The sequence below is a fragment of the Cnephaeus nilssonii genome (genome assembly GCF_951640355.1).
Source record: "Cnephaeus nilssonii genome assembly, chromosome: 5".
Classification (NCBI taxonomy): domain Eukaryota; kingdom Metazoa; phylum Chordata; class Mammalia; order Chiroptera; family Vespertilionidae; genus Cnephaeus; species Cnephaeus nilssonii.
Window position 1 is genome coordinate 58,970,898 of NC_137076.1, and position 19,975 is coordinate 58,990,872.

General features: G+C 37.1%; 1 protein-coding gene across 5 annotated transcripts in view; it reads left to right on the plus strand.

Moving 5' to 3' along the window:
• INPP4B (inositol polyphosphate-4-phosphatase type II B) overlaps positions 1 to 19,975 on the plus strand; it is a 564,192-nt gene that overhangs the window by 468,027 nt on the left and 76,190 nt on the right. For all 5 annotated transcript variants that reach the window (XM_079772160.1, XM_079772161.1, XM_079772164.1 and 2 more), the window contains 2 exons: positions 5,680 to 5,883; positions 16,818 to 16,974. In XM_079772160.1, coding sequence (XP_079628286.1) covers positions 5,680 to 5,883; positions 16,818 to 16,974 — 361 coding nt within the window. The remainder of the gene's footprint in view (positions 1 to 5,679; positions 5,884 to 16,817; positions 16,975 to 19,975) is intronic.

The following is a 19,975-nucleotide window of genomic DNA, read 5'->3' on the forward strand; positions in this document are numbered from 1 at the left end:
AAACGACAAATTGCGGTTTGATTTTAAATATAAAACCAGATGTCCTGGTGTCCAATTCCAATACAGTTATCCTTAACCTCTGCATTCTGAGGACAGCTTGCAATTTATTATGAGATCCTTTCAGTAAATATGTCCTTGAAAAAACTGACCAAAGAAAGTTCTCATGGTGTTATCCTATATAATAAAAGCCTAATATGCTAAATGTCCAACCATTCATTCAACCATTTGACTAGTTACTATGATGCACACTGACCACCAGGGGGCAGATGCTTCAGTCGGTAGGTTAGCTTGCTGCTGGGGTATGTCCAATCGGGACTAGACATGCCTTGGAGCCCTCCTGTGGTCCCTCCCCACTCCCCAGCTGACCAATCTCTCATGTTCCTCCCTGGCCTCTAAAATATTTCTTCTAATTAATTTCCTTTCAATGTGCATGAATCCATGCACTGGGACTCTAGTTTTAGAATAAAATAACAGTGTAGTTTTTTGCAGCCCTAAAGAACAGATTCATAGAAACCTGGATATGATAGGTGTATATTTTTTATTCAGATATGCTAATTTATAATAATAATAATACCTTTTATTTAACATTTTAGTTTAAAGAGTACATTATTATAATTTTCTCATAGGATATAAGTAATATCTATTTTTATAAAAAAAATAGCTAATACCTGTTCAGAAAGGTCAAGTGCATTGTCTAATTAATTAAAAAGTAAAAAAGTCAAAGCCCAAGACTTGCAGTTCGAAATGCAGCATTCCTTCTATGTCAGATCAGGTGCCTCTATCATGACAAGGAGGGAAAAACTGACCCAAATTTTACAAGTACCAACTTCGCCAAATCTTGTGCTAGGGGCCTCGTGACTGGTGTTATTTTACTTCATCTTGAAGCAGTGGGTACATACTGATTGTCTAGCTCCCTTCCAGAGGCAGTTTCCAGGCTGTAGCACAAGGAGGGAAAAACCAAGGAGGGAGGAAACTTTCTGGTATCCTCTATGTAATATATGCATTTTGACTTTTACATTTTTTAAATTACAAAGAAAATTTTAGACAAACTCGTCAGCAATGCTTAAGTATTCAGATAGTCAATAAATATATCTAATCGTCAATAAATATATTATGGCCAGAGAAAAGAGAAGGGGGGAGAGGAAAGTGTTACACACAGTAAAATAATATAACTTCATTTTGGTCCAGTTCTTTTTGGAATTTCTGGGTGAAGGTGAGGCTCTTTGGATTCACCTAAGCAGAAATGTTAGTAGGTAGCACATCGCTGCAGTGATCACAGAGCAGTATTTATGTTCTTCCTGTGCGTTGGGCAGGGCCTTGTCATTTCATACATCATTTACAACTTGCTGCAGTGATTTGGGTGGGGGACAGGGCACGTATTTTCTCCTCCTTTAATTCAGCATCGCTCCAACTTTTTCCCCTATATTTTTTTTTTACTGAGTAGACATGCTTCGTCTACTAATAAATCTGTCAGCCCTTGAAACCAGGAGGATCTTTATAGGTTTACAAGCCATGCATTTTCATTTTAAGAATGTGTTGCTGGAAGTTCAAATAATTATCCAAGTTAACAGAGTTTTGCATAGTCTATGAAGACAATTTGTAACTTACGATTTAAAATAAAGTATGATTCATTTCTACCTAGCCATGCTGCTGGTGGTTCAGACTCCATGCCCCAAGACTGGTCTTCTATTTTTTAATTAATTAATTAAATTTGCTACTAATGACTTAATGGACACTTTTGCAAGTTTGAGCGAAAAGGTTATTTTTTGTTGTTGTTTTTTGCTTGTTTGTTTTTAAAGCAAGCTTGCAGAACTTTCCATTTCAGGGTGACTTCCTTTTTCCTGTGGTGCCTGTGCTGTGGGGGCAAGATGGCAGACTACTTATTTCTGCCACTCTAGGAAGGTCATAGAGAAGTCAAACCTTGATCCGCTGCCCATGTGGGTCAGTAGTTTCAACATCAGCAAGGAAGCAGGCAGTTGGGAGGGAGATAAAATCAGCTACCTCTGTGTGTTTTTTCTAATTATGGGTCAAAATTTTCTGCTTCATTATATGCTTGGTATATTCTATTGAATAACAGGAATTTTGTGTTTTACCTTCTTGGTTGCTGGATTTTATTGTATTCCTTTAAATAATGTTGGATTTTGTGCTGGTGTGAAGTTAAGTTATTAGCAATTAGTAAGATCCTTTCACGCCTTATTTTTAAGCCCTGTTAGAGCAGGAGCCAGACAGCCTTTAACCTAGGACTAATTTAGCCCCACCACTAGGGCCACACCCTTCTGAGGGCTCTACACGATGCCCTATGCATTACAAAGCCCACTCTGCTGGTGGGGAGATGCGCTATTCCCAGCCCTTAAGACCCTGGATCCTCTAGCACATGCAGATCAGTACTCAGGTACAGATGTAAAAGCACCCATTTACAGATCATCAGGGCTCTTTCTGTGTGCAGTTCCCTCCTTTCGGGCACTCTTTTCTGTGAATTCTAACTAACCACTTTGGCTTTTCCAAGCTCTAATCTCTGTTTTCTCAGTTTGAGAAGTTCATATGTGGCTTCTTCCTCCTTGTGCCATAGCCTGGAAACTGCCTCTGGAAGTAAGCTAGATAGTTAGAAGGATCATATAGTTTATCTCTCTGTGCTGCCTATTTTCCAATACCCTGCGGAATAATTAAAGCATATCAAATTTAAAAATAAACGGGATTCTTTCTTGCCATATATATGACAACTAAAATGATAGTACTTGTTTATTCCGTTGGCTAATTCCATATTGCAGGTGGGATTAGACATAACTTTGAATTTTTTTCAGTGACAATAAGATCATTCCAAATAGAAGGGGACTTTGATTAATTTGTTGAGATTTCTAGTTAAAAAGAGTCATTTTAAATGAACATATCCTAACTATTTCTCTGCCATTGATAGTCAGGAAACTAGGAAATTTATTCCCAGGAGAAATAATTTTTAGTACTTTTATACTTGCTGATAATTCAAGTTACTTTGAAAATATATATGAGAATATGAATTGGAGAAATGTCAGTAAGGCAGAAAAACATTTCATTTTTCAGATAACATTTCTCTCTTTAAAATATCAAACAAGAGAAATGGGTTGCCTTTGCTTAAGTTTATGCTTTTTTTATTATATTATTGAACTGATATTTTAAATGAATTGTTTTGCCTACTCTTATGATAACATTTAGACAACCTTTCTTTTTTAACTTAATGTAATGTGAGCTGAGTCAGAAAAGAAAATAGCTTATCAGAACTCCAAGGCAAGAGGCAACTCAGAGACATAGTCACATTCTAGCCATGACTTTTAGCTTCCCTAGTATCCTCTCAGTTGCAAGAACAACAAAATACAGTCGTTTTGGAATTCTGTGGACTATATTAATCTCTATACACTTACTTATTTGACTTTAAAATATCAAGGTCTACATTGGCCTATACTAAGTAATGCTGCTCAAGAAAATTAAGATTTGTTTCCATGTCATGTGAATAGACTATTTTCTATTTTCTAACAGAATGCGATTCTACATACAGGATCTTGAGAGTTTCCAAGGAGTCAGATGAGTTTTTCAGTATAAACACAAAGTAAAAGATCAGCTATTATTGTGTTCTCTTAAGATTTTGTGTATTATATTATATTACAACCCAAAATTTCTGAGTTGTAAAACTATAAGAATCTACTGTATTATCTCCCATGACTTGGTGATAAATCAACCCAAATGAGATTTGAATAAATGGAGTGTGTGCATGCTATGGGAAGAAAATGATTGCAATGATAAGAATCATACAAGATTTCATTGCATGTGAATAGATATTTAGCTACATGGTAATTATGTGAGTGGTATAGGACTAGAGATGTAGTAGCAGGAATTCAAAGAAGGCAAGCTGTTTTGCTCTAAAAATAAATCAAAAGACTTTATTGAAATTACCAACAGAGAAATAGTCTAGTTAAGTTGAATGGAAATAAATTCACATTTTTAATATTTACATTAACATTGATAGACACATTTATGTTATATGGAATATTATGTAAACAACATATTTCCCCATTTTGCTATAACTATACTGACTTGTTTGAATACTGTCAAGCCAATTTTTCCAAGTGTTATTTTTTAATAAAAAAGGTGCTTTTTATTTTGATTTCCTAGTTTATTATAAAAATATTTTCCAATATTTTATTCTTATATAATCTTTTTTCCATATTTCTTGTTTAATACCCTTTAAAGTGCCTCTAGATTAAAAGAGTGTTTAAAATATCCAATAAAGTTTAGCAGTGAAGATAGTTACATGGGCAATTGTGGACACAATGAATTCTGAGAGCTGGTAGCTTTTCAAAACACTTGGGAAGTTTGAGGTTGGGAAGAAGGGGAAAGACAGAAACCTCTAGTTGCAGTGGCTGGGAGGTGGTGTGGAGTAAGGGGGAAAGCTACTGAATTTGTCAGAAAACGGGATCTGTCCCATTTGTGCTGCTAAGGTGCAGTCTGCCTTGGACAGGTTACCACACTGATTTCTTAGTTTCCTTATCTGGTAAATGAAGAGGTCCACTTTAAAGTCCGTTTCAGTTTTAGAATTTCATGATCTATTGCAAAGAAGAGCTATGACATCATCTTATTAGGTCCCTGCTTTCCCCGTGGTTTAACTGATTTTTCTTTAATTGCATGGACACAACAGGGAGACAGAGACAATTTAGTAACCACCAGTTAGACGTGGCAGTGTTGACTGTACATTGAGAGAGCACCAATAAACAGGTACCTAGACTTACAGCTATAGACTTACAGCAGTCAGCATTGTAGTCAAGAGTCACATTAAATGGTAATTATATCAACTGTTATTGAAAATAATGCTATGACTTAAAGGACCCTTTCCTAAGAGATTACAAAGGATAAATATGATAACAATATAGGTCAGTGCGTGAGTGACTTCTCCACTCTTTGAACAGATTGTGAGCCCATGTGCATGCTAAGTGTACTATGACACAGAAATCAATCACTGCCCCCTCCAGTATATTACGGGGTGAAGCTATTAAACATTTCATCGGGAAATTGAAAAGTACAGCTGTGAAGTTCTTTATCGCTGGGAAGCTGTCATTATTCCAGTACTCACTAGGTTATTTACCATCAGCCTGTAAAATCCTCCATGGTAGATTTTACAGTAACCTCGCTAACATCGAGCACTACTGAAACCATTTGGTGGAGGAGACAGTTAGGGGGCGATAATAAGGAATAAAAGCCAAATGTTTTCATGAGAAGACTGCTTATGTCATCTCTACTGTTGAAATTTGTAAAAAGCAAGTCTCCTGCCTCTAAAAGACATGTCTTTCTTTAAAATGTAGACTATCCATAGTCTGGTGGCATTTTCCTTTAAGGTCTATTTGGAATTACTTGAAAAGAAGATGGGTTTCAAATGATTATTCCTAGTAAAATCCATCTTCAAAGATAGGATGTGGAACTAAAAGTGAGGGGCTGAGGAGACAGATGGCGTTTATAGCGCACATGGAACCTCCGCATTGGCTTTTAGAGCAGTGGGACTCAAGGCCTTGGCAACGTCCCCAAACCAAACTATGTTCCATTGATTGGTATGAATCATTTTCTCTCAAGTGCCAACAAATCTGCAATTGACCTTTTCATAGCTCTATGCTGAGATGCCTACCATGGTATTTCTAATCCTTGTCAATTTCTTTCCAGACAGAGCTTTTTGTTCATGCTTTTAAGGATCAGCTGGTCAGAAGCGCTCTGTTAGCACTTTACACTGCCAGGCCAGGAGGCATCCTTAAAAAGCCACCCTCACCTAAGAGCAGCACAGAGGAGAGCAGTCCCCAGGATCTACCCCCACCAATGAGAAGGCAAGACTCCATACCCCATCATTCAGACTACGATGAGGAAGAGTGGGTAAGTCTCTTGCACATCACTTCCTTCCCAATGTTCAGTCCTGGGAAATTAAGTCAGCAAAATAAGAAATCTCTGCTTTTTATCCAAACAAGGTAGAAAGCAGTCATGATACAGATTGTGGGTGAATCAGTCTCATTTTTACTTCAGGGCAAATTATAAATGGAAGTTTTATTCCTAGATCACATTTATTTGACATAAAAATGTATTTGCTGTCAAATAAATCATATATATACAACCAAGAATATGTCATCAAAGCAAAGATGCCATAATTGCTAGATTCTATAATACCTTTCCTTATTTATTGCCAAGGTAATATAAACCATTACAATTGTGCTTTAGAAAAAGAGTCTGAAATTATCTATAATGCACTACTTGGATGCAACAAGTATTTTCATTGTTGTAACCCAGTGTTTTAGTTCCAGACATAGGTTAGAATGTATTGGCATTTAAATGGCAGTGGACATAAAGATCTCTTAAATCCCTCTCCTCATGGTTCTATGATTAAAACGATGTTCCTCTAGGTGTTCTAAAATTAGCAGAAGGATGGCCACATAAAGCATCTGAAAAAAGTAAAGCCAAGTGCCCTGGCCAGTTTGGCTCAATTGGTTGAACATCGTCCCATGCACCATTAGGTCGCTGGTTCGATTCCTGGGCAGGGCACATACCCTGGTTTCTGGCTCTATCCCCAGTAGGGACATGGAGGAGGCAGTAGATCAATGTTTCTCTCTTGCAGGGATGTTTCTCTTTTCCCCCACTTCCTACCTCTCTCTCTCTAAAAAAAAAAAAAAAAAAAAAAAAAAAAAAAAAGTCAATAAAAACATACTATTTTAAAAAAAAAGGTAAAGCCAAGTAAACAAAAGAAGCCAGTGTGGATGGGAACTCTAGTTGGGCAGATAAGACAGGAGAAACATGAAGGTGCTGGGTGAGGGAGACCAGTGTGTTATTCCTGAATCAATACCTATCAATTTTCTAAGACCCCCTCCAAATTATATGCCCACACGGAAGGAAATGCTTTACTGTAGCATATGTTTAACCAAGAAAAGAGTATGCTAGCTGTATTAGATGTTAAACAGTTAATAATTACTATTCCTGCAACCCAGAATGTAAAAGTGTTCAGGGAGTAAATTATTGGAAAGGCCCAGATCTCTCAAAAAAATTGCTGTCTCAAGTGCTGTGAAGTGATGGTTGCTCTTTCTTCTGATAAAATTTCTATCACAGGAAAAAACAGAGCTGGGTTCCAAGAGGTAAATGCTGAATAAGTATCTGTTGTTGCTGATGAAGATTGCATTCCTCCCACGGAAGCATTTTCAAAAGAGCAAATCTAATATTTCTGCCTTTTACCTCACCTTTTCCTTCAATTTATTGAGAGCTCCAAGGCACTCGTCCCTCCTAACCTCTCTGAAGTTCGATTTTCTCAGCTGCAAGCACCTGTTTGGCTTAGGGTGGTCATGAGATAAAGGATTTACCTGTGTGATAGGACTCCATTGCTGGAGAGGCCCAGGCCAAGGCATTGGATGACTGTAGAATTTTTTCTATATTTTCTTTTTTAGGATATTTAACTTAAATAATCTGATTATGAGGATCAGTACTATTCCTTGTGATAAAAGAGAAAACTGCATATTATAAAGTTTTGTTTTTTTAAAAAATATATTTTATTGATTTTTTACAGAGAGGAAGGGAGAGGGATAGAGAGTTAGAAACATCGATCAGCTGCCTCCTGCACACCCCCTACTGGGAATGTGCCCGCAACCAAGATACCTGCCCTTGACCGGAATCGAACCCGGGACCCTTCGGTCCGCAGGCTGACGCTCCATCCACTGAGCCAAACCAGTCAGGGCGAAAACTGCTCTATCAAAAAATGCATATTATGAGTTTTAAGAGTTTGGGTAGATACAGAAAAGAACTTAAGCTTTTCATAAATAATTACCATTTTATGTGAACTCAAGTGAGAATTTTGGAATTTGGGGTATCATTGGTTTTTATAATTTTCACCTCACTGTGTTATGCTAATCCTCCCTCATATCTCACCTTCTTCCTGCTACACAAAAATGTCCCTCTTCTGCCTCCCTCCTTATTTCCTTTACTTTACATAATTTTGGGGACTTTCTAAATCGTAGCTGTTCCAAATTGGAAGGTAAGTATTAGGTCCTCAGAGTCAAGTGGTAGATAAAAACATGTTAACCAATAGTGGCAAAAGGTTATGACAAACGTTGGAGAGAGACAGATGGTAGAAGGTGGGCTCCATTAATGTGACTTCAACTCAACATTTGATACACAGAACCTTCTTATGACAGGCAAAGATAGAAGGGAGTGGGAAACATACGGTGAGGTGAAGAGGTATCCAGTGAACCATTCAGTTCAGTCGGGTCACTGAACAACTGTTCTGAGGGCAGTGAAAAAAGGAGCTTTTCCGGGCCTTCTCCTTGGCTTGTAGGTGGTCATCTTCATGTCCATTGATGTTCTTCTGAGATGCTACTCTGTCTCCAAATTCCCCTTTTCATAAGGACTCTTCATCTCTGGATCCCGTTGTTATTAGAAAGTATATAAAACTTTGTCTAAATTTACCATAATTACAAGGGAAATATTTCTCACTCAGAGAAGTTACTTCTAACTCTATACTCCCAAAATAATTTTACTCTATTTGCCAGCAATAACAGAATTTGATTGTTAGATAGATTCTTATTGTTAACCACTTTCTATTAAAAAAAAAAATTTCTTTGTCAAGACATGAAAATTCTTTAAAAAAAAAAAAAACAGAAAAAATTTCACCAAAGCCATAACCATTTAACATTATTTCCAAAACTTTAACTAACTTTGAAAAGTTTTATAAATTCAAAGAAAATATAGCCAATTGAAAATGCCTTTGGAGATTGTGCTAGTAAATGAATTGGAAACAAGTCTGTGTACCACTTTTCTAGCTAATTAGGTATTAGAAAAGTTTCAGCGCTGATTACAAGTCTAGTCAACTTCCTGAATTAATTCAATGTTTTAAATAAATTTAATTGGGTTTCTGTGATATCATGTGAAAGTATTCTCTGATCACTTACATTGGTTTAGGTTTAGACATAAGATCACAGTAGCTCCATTTTTAAAAATCTATTTGTTCTATTTAATTTCCTGTAGTGACTGTGGTTTTAACAGTTGCCTAACATGAACAACTGCATGGAGCTTCTTACAATAAATATTTTGAAAGTAAATGCATGTTAGTAAATAACTTCTGAATACTCTGCTGACACATGCAGAATCTTTCTTTTTGAGGTCATGAGAACGAATCTTTATTAATTCTAAATCAATGTGAGCCTGCCTCTTTTCAACTTGTTTTGTTAGCAAAATTGGTGACATGAATCTAGATAATAATTATCTAGTCAGTATGGAAGAGATTGAAACTAAAATGATCACTGACCAAAAAAGTCTGTTATTTGCATAATTTTACTTATTAATTATTGAGTGCTTTGAAGGTTGATTTCCTGAAAAGTTGGTAAACAATTAAGTTCCAAAGGAATATTGAGATTTTATGACAATCTGTGCAAATAGGCTAATATAGCATTCTTCATCTTTGAGCTGGTAAAGATGACATACTGCTTGTCTTCCTCTACATTTCTACAACAGATGCTTCCAACAGCTGGGATTCCAAGATTAGTTTGTCCAAAATATGAAAGCATGTCATCCAACCAAAGGCTTAAGTTGACCCAGTTTTGTAGTTTCCAGTAATTATACTATTCCCTGTAACACTGTGATTTAATGTCAACATTAGTACATTGATGTGTTTGGGCTAAAGTCTGCCTACCTTAATTTAAAAAATTGTTTTAAAAAAGCTTTAAAAAAAGAAACTTCTGAACCTTTATATTCTGATACATTCTAGCATAGGAAAACTATTATTATTTATCCCAAACCTACTTTTTAGCTAAACTACATTTCTGTATCAGACATTTCAGCATTCAAATTACCTAATTAATTCCCTTCTTCATGTTGTAAATGTAAATCAAATTTTAAATTTTAGTTGCATTCTTAAGTTAGGAGAACATTTGCTATGCCTTATTAAGGTAAAACGTGTTTATGTCAGATGAACACAATAGATGATCCACATTATTCCATAATAACTTTTTAAGAATTTTATAGATCATAGAAACAATAGTACAGATTCACAGTAATATTTATGTCAGGCATCCTGATAATAAAGTCCATTTATATCCTAAAAAAAAAGTGATTTCTCTGTAACTCAATATTCGCAAAGATTGCATTTTGCAATAAGATTTACACAAACCAGTTTCTAATATGTTTGTTATCAACATCTCACAGCTCATTTGGTATTACACCTTTCTCTAATAATGTCTAGAACAAATATGAATGCCTAATCTTAACAGAAGTATTAATAGAGCAGTTTATATTACCATAATTGGTAGCAATGATCACAGCTAGTTTCAAAATATTACCAACTGTTGAGGACAAACATATTTTTGCCAGATAACCCTATAAGCAATCTTCAGTGATTTGTATTCTCAGCATCTCTTGCAGGTTTCTGTCTTCATCTTAGACTTTACCTCTAGGGAAAATCATTCAGGTCATGCATAACGCAGGAATACCTATGCAAATTGATTTTCAAAAAAGAATCTGTTCAGTTTTCTGACTAGCTAGAATTATGCTTTGTGAAACCATTGACCTGAACTTAATAAGAAGGAAATCAATCATTCTCAATTTTTACAGGTGATTAATTTTATGGACAACTAGATACCAACCTATGATTTAACTTTTCTCAAGCAACACCTTATAATTTAGTAATCAAAATGAATAAAATGTTCACTAAAATATGACCAATTATTTCCAAATTTTATGTAATAGGTAGACAGACAGATGTATAGTGTGTGTGTGTATATGCATTCAACTCTAAAACACTTTGTATAATAAAGCATTATTCTTACATCCCATGATCACTCAGCCTCGTGAACACTGAATTATAACCAGTCTGTTTCTTCCTTGTGTTCTTGAACTTTATAAGCTCCTAAAGGACAAAGACAGTGTCATGTTCACTGTTGTATCGCTGCAGTTAACACAACATAAAAGGTGCTGGATACTCATTTGTAGAGTAAATTAATGACTTTGAAATTTGCCCTCAAAATACTGTTCTTGTTTACCTTTTTATTTTGAAACACAGACTATGTCTATTTAATATAACTGCACTATGCCAGGCACCTCAACCCTTCCCTCCTGCCCCCGCCCTCCCACATACACACTGGAATTCATGAATTATTTTAAGGATTTTGTTTCTCTCTTCCAGTCAAAATACCCAGTTATATCCTCTCTCCTTAGTGCATATTTTCATTTCAGAATCAACTTTGAGGTGACTATTCAAGTTACTTTAAATTAACACCAAACATGGAAAGTGGTAAAATTCAGGATGGACACAGAATATCAGAGATGACCAAAGCTAAGAACATGGTGAGTTAGGGCCTCCAGAAGCTTCCAGAAACACAGTGGTGGCCATTTTAACTTCTTTTGATTATCACATGGCAATTACAAAGTCCTACTTACACAGAAATAATGTTCTATTTTTCCCAACAAATATGAGTAGAAGCAGCTATTTTCCCCTTGTTCCAGCCTTTTTATTTTTATTCCCTAAGTCACACATAGTAGAATTTTTGGGTTTTGTTAACCTTGTAATGAAGACGGGACATTGAAAGCAAAGCATCTGCTCTCCCCATCAGAAAGGGCAGGAAAAGACAGGGAGAATTAGGCCAGTTTCTGACATGGCAACTGAATGGGTTCTATCATCTGTTTTTTTGATGGATGGGAACATTCCTGAACTTCTCCAGTCCATTTCACCCAGGAGAAATGAGCTTTGAATACTTATTTTATATTAAAGTCCACAAAAGGTGATTAAGCAAAGTTCATGACTGTCCATTAAAATGCACAAATGTTCTATTAAAGAAGAGAAGCCCCAAATGAGATCTTTATGGGCATGCATATTCATGAAATGCTGGCCAATTCTAGATTTTCCCACATGCAATTATTACATTCACCTTCAGTCCCCTGTTTTATAGCACCTAATGCAGTGTTTCCTCCATTCACGTTCAATGTATTTTTACAGAATGAATAGAGGGATTTGCAGAATCAGCAGTTCAACTCAAATCAATGTTTTTAACAGAGATATTTTATTTTTGTTAATGGAGTGGTGATTTTCCTGTGGTTTTATGTTGGATATCATCCTCTCCATTGGATATTTTCCTGACTCTTATAATGTCTGGTTCAATGTCAAATATTTTGAAGTGCCTGTGAATAATAAATATGCAAACTTACATACACACTTTAAAAATGTATGATTACATTAAATGAAGTATCCTTAAACTTAAATAGATTTTAATGTGAATAGTCAGACATTATTTCCTAAATGGAAATCTTTGAATACCCCAAATTTAATGAATTGTTAAAAGAAATGCTGAGGCATATACAGGCAGAATGTTAATATATTGGGGTACATTCATTTTTTAAAAAACCAATCCTGGAAATTGGTGGTATGCAGCACACTGACTAATATTGTCATATAATTCAACTAGTTGTGCAACTATCTAATGATATACAGATAACAACCAATTACCAACTTAAAATTAAAAGCCTTAGCCAATCAGTAGAAATTTTTTTACTAAACAATTGCTTTATTTAATATTTTTCCTGAATTGAAAGCTTTAGCATGATGTGGCATTAATTAGAGTGAACTCAGCCTGTGAGTTTGATCTTAATTATAACTTTAATTTGAAGATGTGGTAATACTTAAAGTTGTATCTTAATTCCTTTTTATTCTTAAGTAGCTAGTTATTCAGTCAATCAACAGATGTTAATTAAGCACCAGTGGTGTGTAGCAATGCTATAGGTACTTGGGGGAAAACAAATTACTGGTAACTATAAAATGTGGATTCTGATCTCAACAACCATATCATCTAATTCAAGTGAATGGCCAGCACTCATAAAATAAGCAGAGATATTGAGATTCCCAGGATAGAGGTGGTTGAGTGATACACATAAAAAATGTTGAAAAGATCCCTGGCCAGTGTGGCTCAGTTGGTTGGAGTGTCATCCTATATACCAAAAGTTGGCGGGTTCGCTTCTCCATCACGGCACATACCCAGGTTGCCTGTTCTATCCTCCATAGTTCTATCCCCTGTTGGGGGCTCATGTGGGAAGCAACTGATTAATGTTTCTCTCTCTCATAAATATTTCTCTCTTTCTCTTCTCCCTTCCTCTCCCTGAAATCATTTTTTTTTAAATGATGAACAGATTCAGTGAGAAATTATATAAAGAAATTATATATAGTTAGAAAAAAATATATAACCCTTCCTTCTATTATTCTTTTCCTTCCTTCCTTCCTTCCTTCCTTCCTTCCTTCCTTCCTTCCTTCCTTCCTTCCTTCCTTCCTTCCTTCCTTCCTTCCTTCCTTTCCTTCCTTCCTTCCTTCCTTCCTTCCTTCCTTCCTTCCTTCCTTCCTTCCTTCCTTCCTTCCTTCCTTCTTCCTTCCTTCTTTCTTTCTTTCTTTCTTTCTTTCTTTCTTTCTTTCTTTCTTTCTTTCTTTCTTTCTTTCTTTCTTTCTTTCTTTCTTTCCTTCTTTCTTTTATCACCTAAGGACCTGAGAATAAAAGGATTAATGAATAATAGTCATTTCCCTCCTAGAGCCCTCTGTCTATCAGACAGCAAAAATGCATTAAGCAGAGGAAGGGCAGCACAAATAGTTCTTGGAAGTGGTGAGATTTGAAAAAGTTAGTATTTGGGTTGATGGAAGAGAAGGAGGAAGGTATTCGAAGCATAAAAAGCAGCATGTGTCCAGGTAGAAATATAAGTTCCTCCAAGGTTTCCTTCATGTCTCCAATGATCAGCACTGAACAGGCATGCAGCAGGTGCCCCGAAAATATATGTTAAGCTATTTAATAGGATGTTGCTAGGAGAGCAAGATGACTGACCTGGTAAAATTTTCAGAGTAACAAGAAATAAGGAGAATTTTCTAGGTTGACTCAACTAGAGAGGTGACTCTAGGCTGAGAGAAGAATGAAGATTCGCTGCAGTGCTTAGCCTGCTTTTGACCAGAGGACTGATGACTTGAGCGTGGAATCAATGAAGATAAATGTGGCACTCATGTGTAGACCTGTTTGTGTGATAGCTGATATATAGGTCTGGGTCCAAACAACAGGAATGTAGAGAGATCAATACTGGAGAAACTGTGGCTGCTTATCTGAATCCACTGTGTGACTAGGGGTTGAATTTTGGGCTAAGACCAGCAGTGTGGTTATTGGAAAGGAAGGTCAGGGATTTTTACATAAGTAAATAAGTGAAGTTAAGCAGGAGGATCAATAGGAAGCAAACACTGGGAAATCTCACTTAATTCTGATGGATGTCAAATGTATGCCTATTTTTAGTGGACATTGTGTGTGTGTGTGTGTGTGTGTGTGTGTGTGTGTGTGTGTGTGTGTTACATAGCTTGAGGCATACATGTTGCAGTTTGTGCCATGGAGTATTTTAAGTACAACTCCTTTCATCTAGCAGACTCTGTAAACTTTGGATCAGAGAAAAGAACTATCAAGCTATTAAAATAAGACAGGTTTGCTATGTTGAGCTAGGCCAATATAGTGCAAATTGCATTCAATCAAGGATACACTGAAGCTTCTTTTTAAAGATGGAGATTGGCCCTGCTAATCCATATGCCTGTTCTAATCAAAATCCTCAGAAATTGGTAATGACAAGTGGGAAATTGTGCATAGAGATATAGATATGCCAGGGCTACTTTGGACTCCCCATGCCAGCTCTGGTTTAGTTTTCACATTCTTGCTGATAAAAAAAAAAATTAGATCTAGAAAAGCTGATCAGTTAAGCAATGCTGAACTTCTCCCTCCTCTCCCTCCCTCTCTCTCTGCCTTTCTTCCAGGCCCTGTGCAATATATTGAGGACATAGGTCCCAAATAAGTCATAATCTGGTATTAGAGACAGAAGTGCATACCAAATAAATAACTTTAATATACTATTTAGATGCCATAAAAGAGAAGGAAGCATGACCAGCAAAATTCAGAGTTCTCTCACTATGAGCTAGATAGGATATGCTCCCCAAAGGGAAAAGAATGGAATGAGTCTATTCTGGGTCTACTGCTGAGTGTATCTTTAATAGAATATCTGATTATGCATGAACTGTGCATAAGAAACTGCTCAATTTCTCACCCCCAACAAACACTCTCCCAGCTCATGTGTCCTCTAAGCATTTAATGTCTTAAATGTTTTTTTTCTATTATTTGCCATATAACCCCTTACTACGTATATGGTTGTTGGTCTTGATTGATAAACTTGCTTCACTCTGTTCCTCATGCTAATAAAGATCTCTCTAATGGCTGCAAAGGCTACTTTTCATATCAATTGAATCCTATCATGTGAGATATAAGTAAAGGAAGAAGAGTAGCATATAGGTATAGACTGTAAAATTATCCTTTTAAATCATCTTCTGTTCAGGCTTTTCAGAGATGTGGTTAAGATAAATTGACCCATCCCTTGTATTACTTTACATAAACATTGTAATACTTTCAACAATAAAGATAATTAAAGGAAGAAGAAGAAAGGCAGCATGTAGCCCTGGACAGGTGGCTCAACTGGTTGGAGCATCATCCCATACATCAAAAGGTTGTGGGTTTGAGTCCCAGTCGGGGCACATACCTAGTTTGCAGGTTCCATCCCTAGGTGGGGCACATATGATGTTTCTCTCTCTCATTCCCTTCCTCTCTCTCTAAAATAAAAAAAAAACATATCCTCAGGTAAAGAATAAAGAAAGGAAGGAAAAAGGAAGGAAAGAAGGAAGGAAAGCAGCATTCAATATTGCTTGCTTTTTAATGAAAATTCAGTTTCTCCCAACATGAGCAACAAGAAGAGAGCTGACCCCTAGCTAGTTTGGCTCAGTGGATAGAGTGTCGGCCTGCAGACTGAAGAGTCCCCCGTTCAATTCCAGTCAAGGGCATTTACCTCGATTACAGGCTCCTGCCTGGCCCGGGCCCTGCTCAGGGCTCCTGTAGGAGGCAACCAATCAATGTGTTTCTCTCACATCGATATTTCTCTCTGTCTTTCCCTCTCTCTTCCACTCTCTCTAAAAATCAATGGAAAAATATCCTTGGGTGAGGATTAAAAAAAAAAGAAGAAGAAGAAGAAGAGAGCTGAAAATGTATCTCACATACAAAGCCAATCTGGAAAATGAGCAATCCTCTCCCCTCTTTTCCTTCAATAGCAGAGTTCATTCCCATTAGCTAGAGACCACACTTTAAGAACTTCCATTTCCTGGAGAAGACAAATTCATAGAAACATAAAGTACAATGATGGCTGCCAGGGGCTGAAGGAAGAAAGAGTTCATGTTTAAAGGGTACAGAGTTTCAATTGGGGAAGACGCCAAAGTTCTGGAGATGGATGGTGGTGATAGTCACACAACAATATACTTAATGCCACTGAACTGTACACTTAAAAATTGTAAAAATGGTAAACTTTGTGTATGTATTATAAAAAGAAAAACATGAATTTCTAATGTAAGTGGTGGGCATTCTTTAAAAATATTGCTATGTCTTTGCTTTCTTTCTAAATATTGATAAGGAAAATTATAAGAAAATGATAATATATCCAGTTTAAAATTTCATACTTTGAGCTCAATTGTGGATTAATGTTGTATGGTAATTTATCATTGCGTTATGACAGAAAAAAAAATCAACTAAATTAAAAGATTTATAACATTTAAATTTTGCTTTATTAAGAGAAAATATATTTCTTGTGTATCCATGGTCTGGCCAAATTAATGAGGGTATTAGAGCTAGTCACTCAGTCTGCATTGTCATGATGGTTTCTCTACTTGCTTCTCTCAAATGATGCATCAAGATTTTGTCTTATCTTGTTTTTGCAATAAAAATGTGTATTGATACTCATGCTCTTTTCAGGATAGGGTGTGGGCCAACGTGGGGAAGAGCCTGAACTGCATTATTGCTATGGTGGACAAACTGATTGAAAGTGATGGTGGTAGCGAAGACAGCGGTGACAGCAGAGATGAAGAACAGGACCTTTCTGTCGTGGACTCCATTAAAACTCATCCAAGGGGTAAGGAATCTTTTCTCTCCAATCATTGACTGAGTAAACAAAATGAGAAAGTCATGATAAAATGAGACAGAAAGAGAAGAGTCAATAGTGCCTTTGATGAAAGTGCTGATAGCACGCTTTTCCACCGCTCTGGCTTGGATGATGGAAGGCTACTTATCAAATTGCATCTCAGTTGCGTTTTCAGAACTGCTTGCAAGGCTCTTTTTTTTTTTTTTTTTTTTTGCTAATAACAACCTTGTCAAAGAAGAACAGTGTTTTCTTTTAAAGAATCTGACATAGTTTAATCTACTTTTATGCATTCCTACAAAATTTTTATTAGAAAGAAAAACAAGCATCTGATCCTAAAACTCTTAGAGACCTCAAGAGATATCAGGACACAATATCTCATAATGGTTCCTGAAAAGAATGAAATATGATAGATAAAATGCTTTTTTCCTCATTCTGAGGGATATTTTGTGTGTGAATAATTTCAGAAAGATATAAGAAGGTCTGATTCCATATAAGAATAATATGTTTGTGCATTATTCCAAAGACATATTAGGAAGTCTAGATTTTTATGGATACATGTACACACCCATACACACACATACATATATATGCATACACATGTGGGTATGTAATGTGTGTGTCTATAGATAGACAGGTATCCTATCTAATAAAGAGGGAATATGCTAATTGACCATCACTCCGTCACAAAGATGTCTGCACCCACAGCTGAGGCCAAGTTCCCATAAGGAGCCTTAACGAGCAATCAGCAGGGACCTGAGGCTACGCCCTCCCCTGCCCCTGTGGGGCTTGACAGGGGACCTCAGGCTGCGCCCCCCACCCAGCCAGGCTTGACAGGGTCCTCAAGGTGCACTTCCCGTCCTGGTGCTGGGCTAGGAGACCTCAGGCTGCTTCCCCCGCCCCAGCACCAGGCCAGGGGACCTCAGGCCGTGCCCCCCACCCAGCGGGGCTTGAAGGGGGACCTCAAGGTGCACCCCCAGTGCTGGGTTGGAGAAACTCAGGCCGCGCCCCCCCCCCCCAGCGGGGCTTGACGGGGGACCTGAGGCTGCACCCCCCTGCCAGTGGGGCTTGATGGGGGACCTGAGGCTGCACCCTCCTCCCGGTGCTGGTCTTGGGGGCCTGAGGCTGTGCCCCCTTGCCTGGCAGGGCTTGATGGGGGACCTCAGGCCATGCCCCCAACCCAGCGGGGCTTGACAGGGGATCTCAGGCTATGTCCCCCACCTGACGGGGCTTGACGGAGGACCTCAAGGCATGCCCCCCCACCCTGGTCTGGGCTGGGGGACCTCAGGCCATGCCCCCCCATCCTGGCACTGGGCCAGGGGACCTGAGGCTACGCCCCCTGCCCGGCAGGGCTTGACAAGAGTGGGACTGGCCAGGTCTGGATCTAGCCCAATGTGGAGGGGCCTGCCGGGTCTGGGTCTCACGCGATTTTGAGGTGCATGTGGGTGGGCGGGGACTTGACTCTGGGTCCCATGGTGACCCCAAAACTCTGACAGGAGGAAGGTTTTCATATACATTTTACTAATTTTCTTTCATCTCTGACACTTCTATTATAGAGAAAGGGCAAATAGCAATATTAAATTGTTTCCTCTAATTAATCCCCTTTTAATGTGCACGAATTTCGTGCACCGGGTCACTAGTATAGAAATAATTTGAAAACTATGGCTTATTAGTAGGTTGACTAGCAAATATAATAATCAAAATTTCAACTATAGTTGTGTCCCTATAAATGGCTTTTTATTTAAATCTTTTAGGTAATTTGATTAATTTTGACAACAACAACCAAGACAAACATCTGTGGGGTTTTTTTTTATGGTAATAAGAACTGCTGTGAGAGTTGCCCCAGCCCTTTTGCTAGATGTGTTAAGTGTTTGGAGAGAATAAACAGTGTTTCCCTACACTCTTCTTCTGCAATCTGCTTTTCCTCTCACTTGAAGAAAATGAGCTATAAGAAAATATGGACGCTTATAATATTACATTTGTTTTTCCAATTTGTTTTCCTGATTTTTCTTTAGTCCAATTTTCATCAGGGGTTTAATTATGTGAAACATCAATCTTTCAAATTTTTTTTATTGTACATGGTCCTCATCTTCTATGTACATTGACATAGGTGGATAGTTTACACTAATGTTCTTTATGTTTAGACCTCTTTGGTTTAACTGTCAATGGGGATTTTCTTTTTTAATAATATTAGTTTCATCAGCTAATGAATCTAGTCCAGTTCCATAACTTTACATGAATCAGAATGAAAGCTTGTCATAATTTATATGATAAAAAATCATATATTTCTATTTTCTTTAATTGAACATTTCTTGACTATTAACTATGAGCCAGACACTGCTCTAGAAAAGGAGGTAAGGAAGCAGAATCCATTTTAATGACTTGTTCTGCCCCTTGATGGGTTTTCAAGGCATAAAATTAATTTATCAAATAGCCCAAAATTTATACTTAGCCCATACCTGGGGTAGAAAAGTCATTTAATTCATTTTTCTTACAATTAATTGATGTAGAGTCAGTGAATGATCTGAATGATCTAGAATTTATTAGAATGTATGATATGGTACATACTGATGGGCATTTGTTACATCATTTATTAGTGATTTGTTTCCTCATGTGTAGGTTTTGTTTTGTTGTTGTTGTTTTTTTCTTTATATATTAAGTTCAGCAAACATTTTTACTCAATTTCTGGAATTTTTCTTCTGTTAACTTACGTTTTATTTGGTATACATTTTGAAATCTCATAGGGTAAGTCACCCCTTTGACAGTCAGTTTTTCTTTCATCATCACCAGCCTTTATTTTTACATTTTAGCTATAATTTGTGTTGGTTTTGCTAGTGTATATCTAACATGGTCATGGTATTCCGAATTGTTGCTACCTTTAACCATGTTTTAGAACCTCTCTAACCTGCAATTTTCTTTTCAAGTTTTGGATTTTCCTTTTACAGGGTACTTAATAGTGTTTTAAATCTGTGGTTTTGAAGGGTTTTCATTTGTT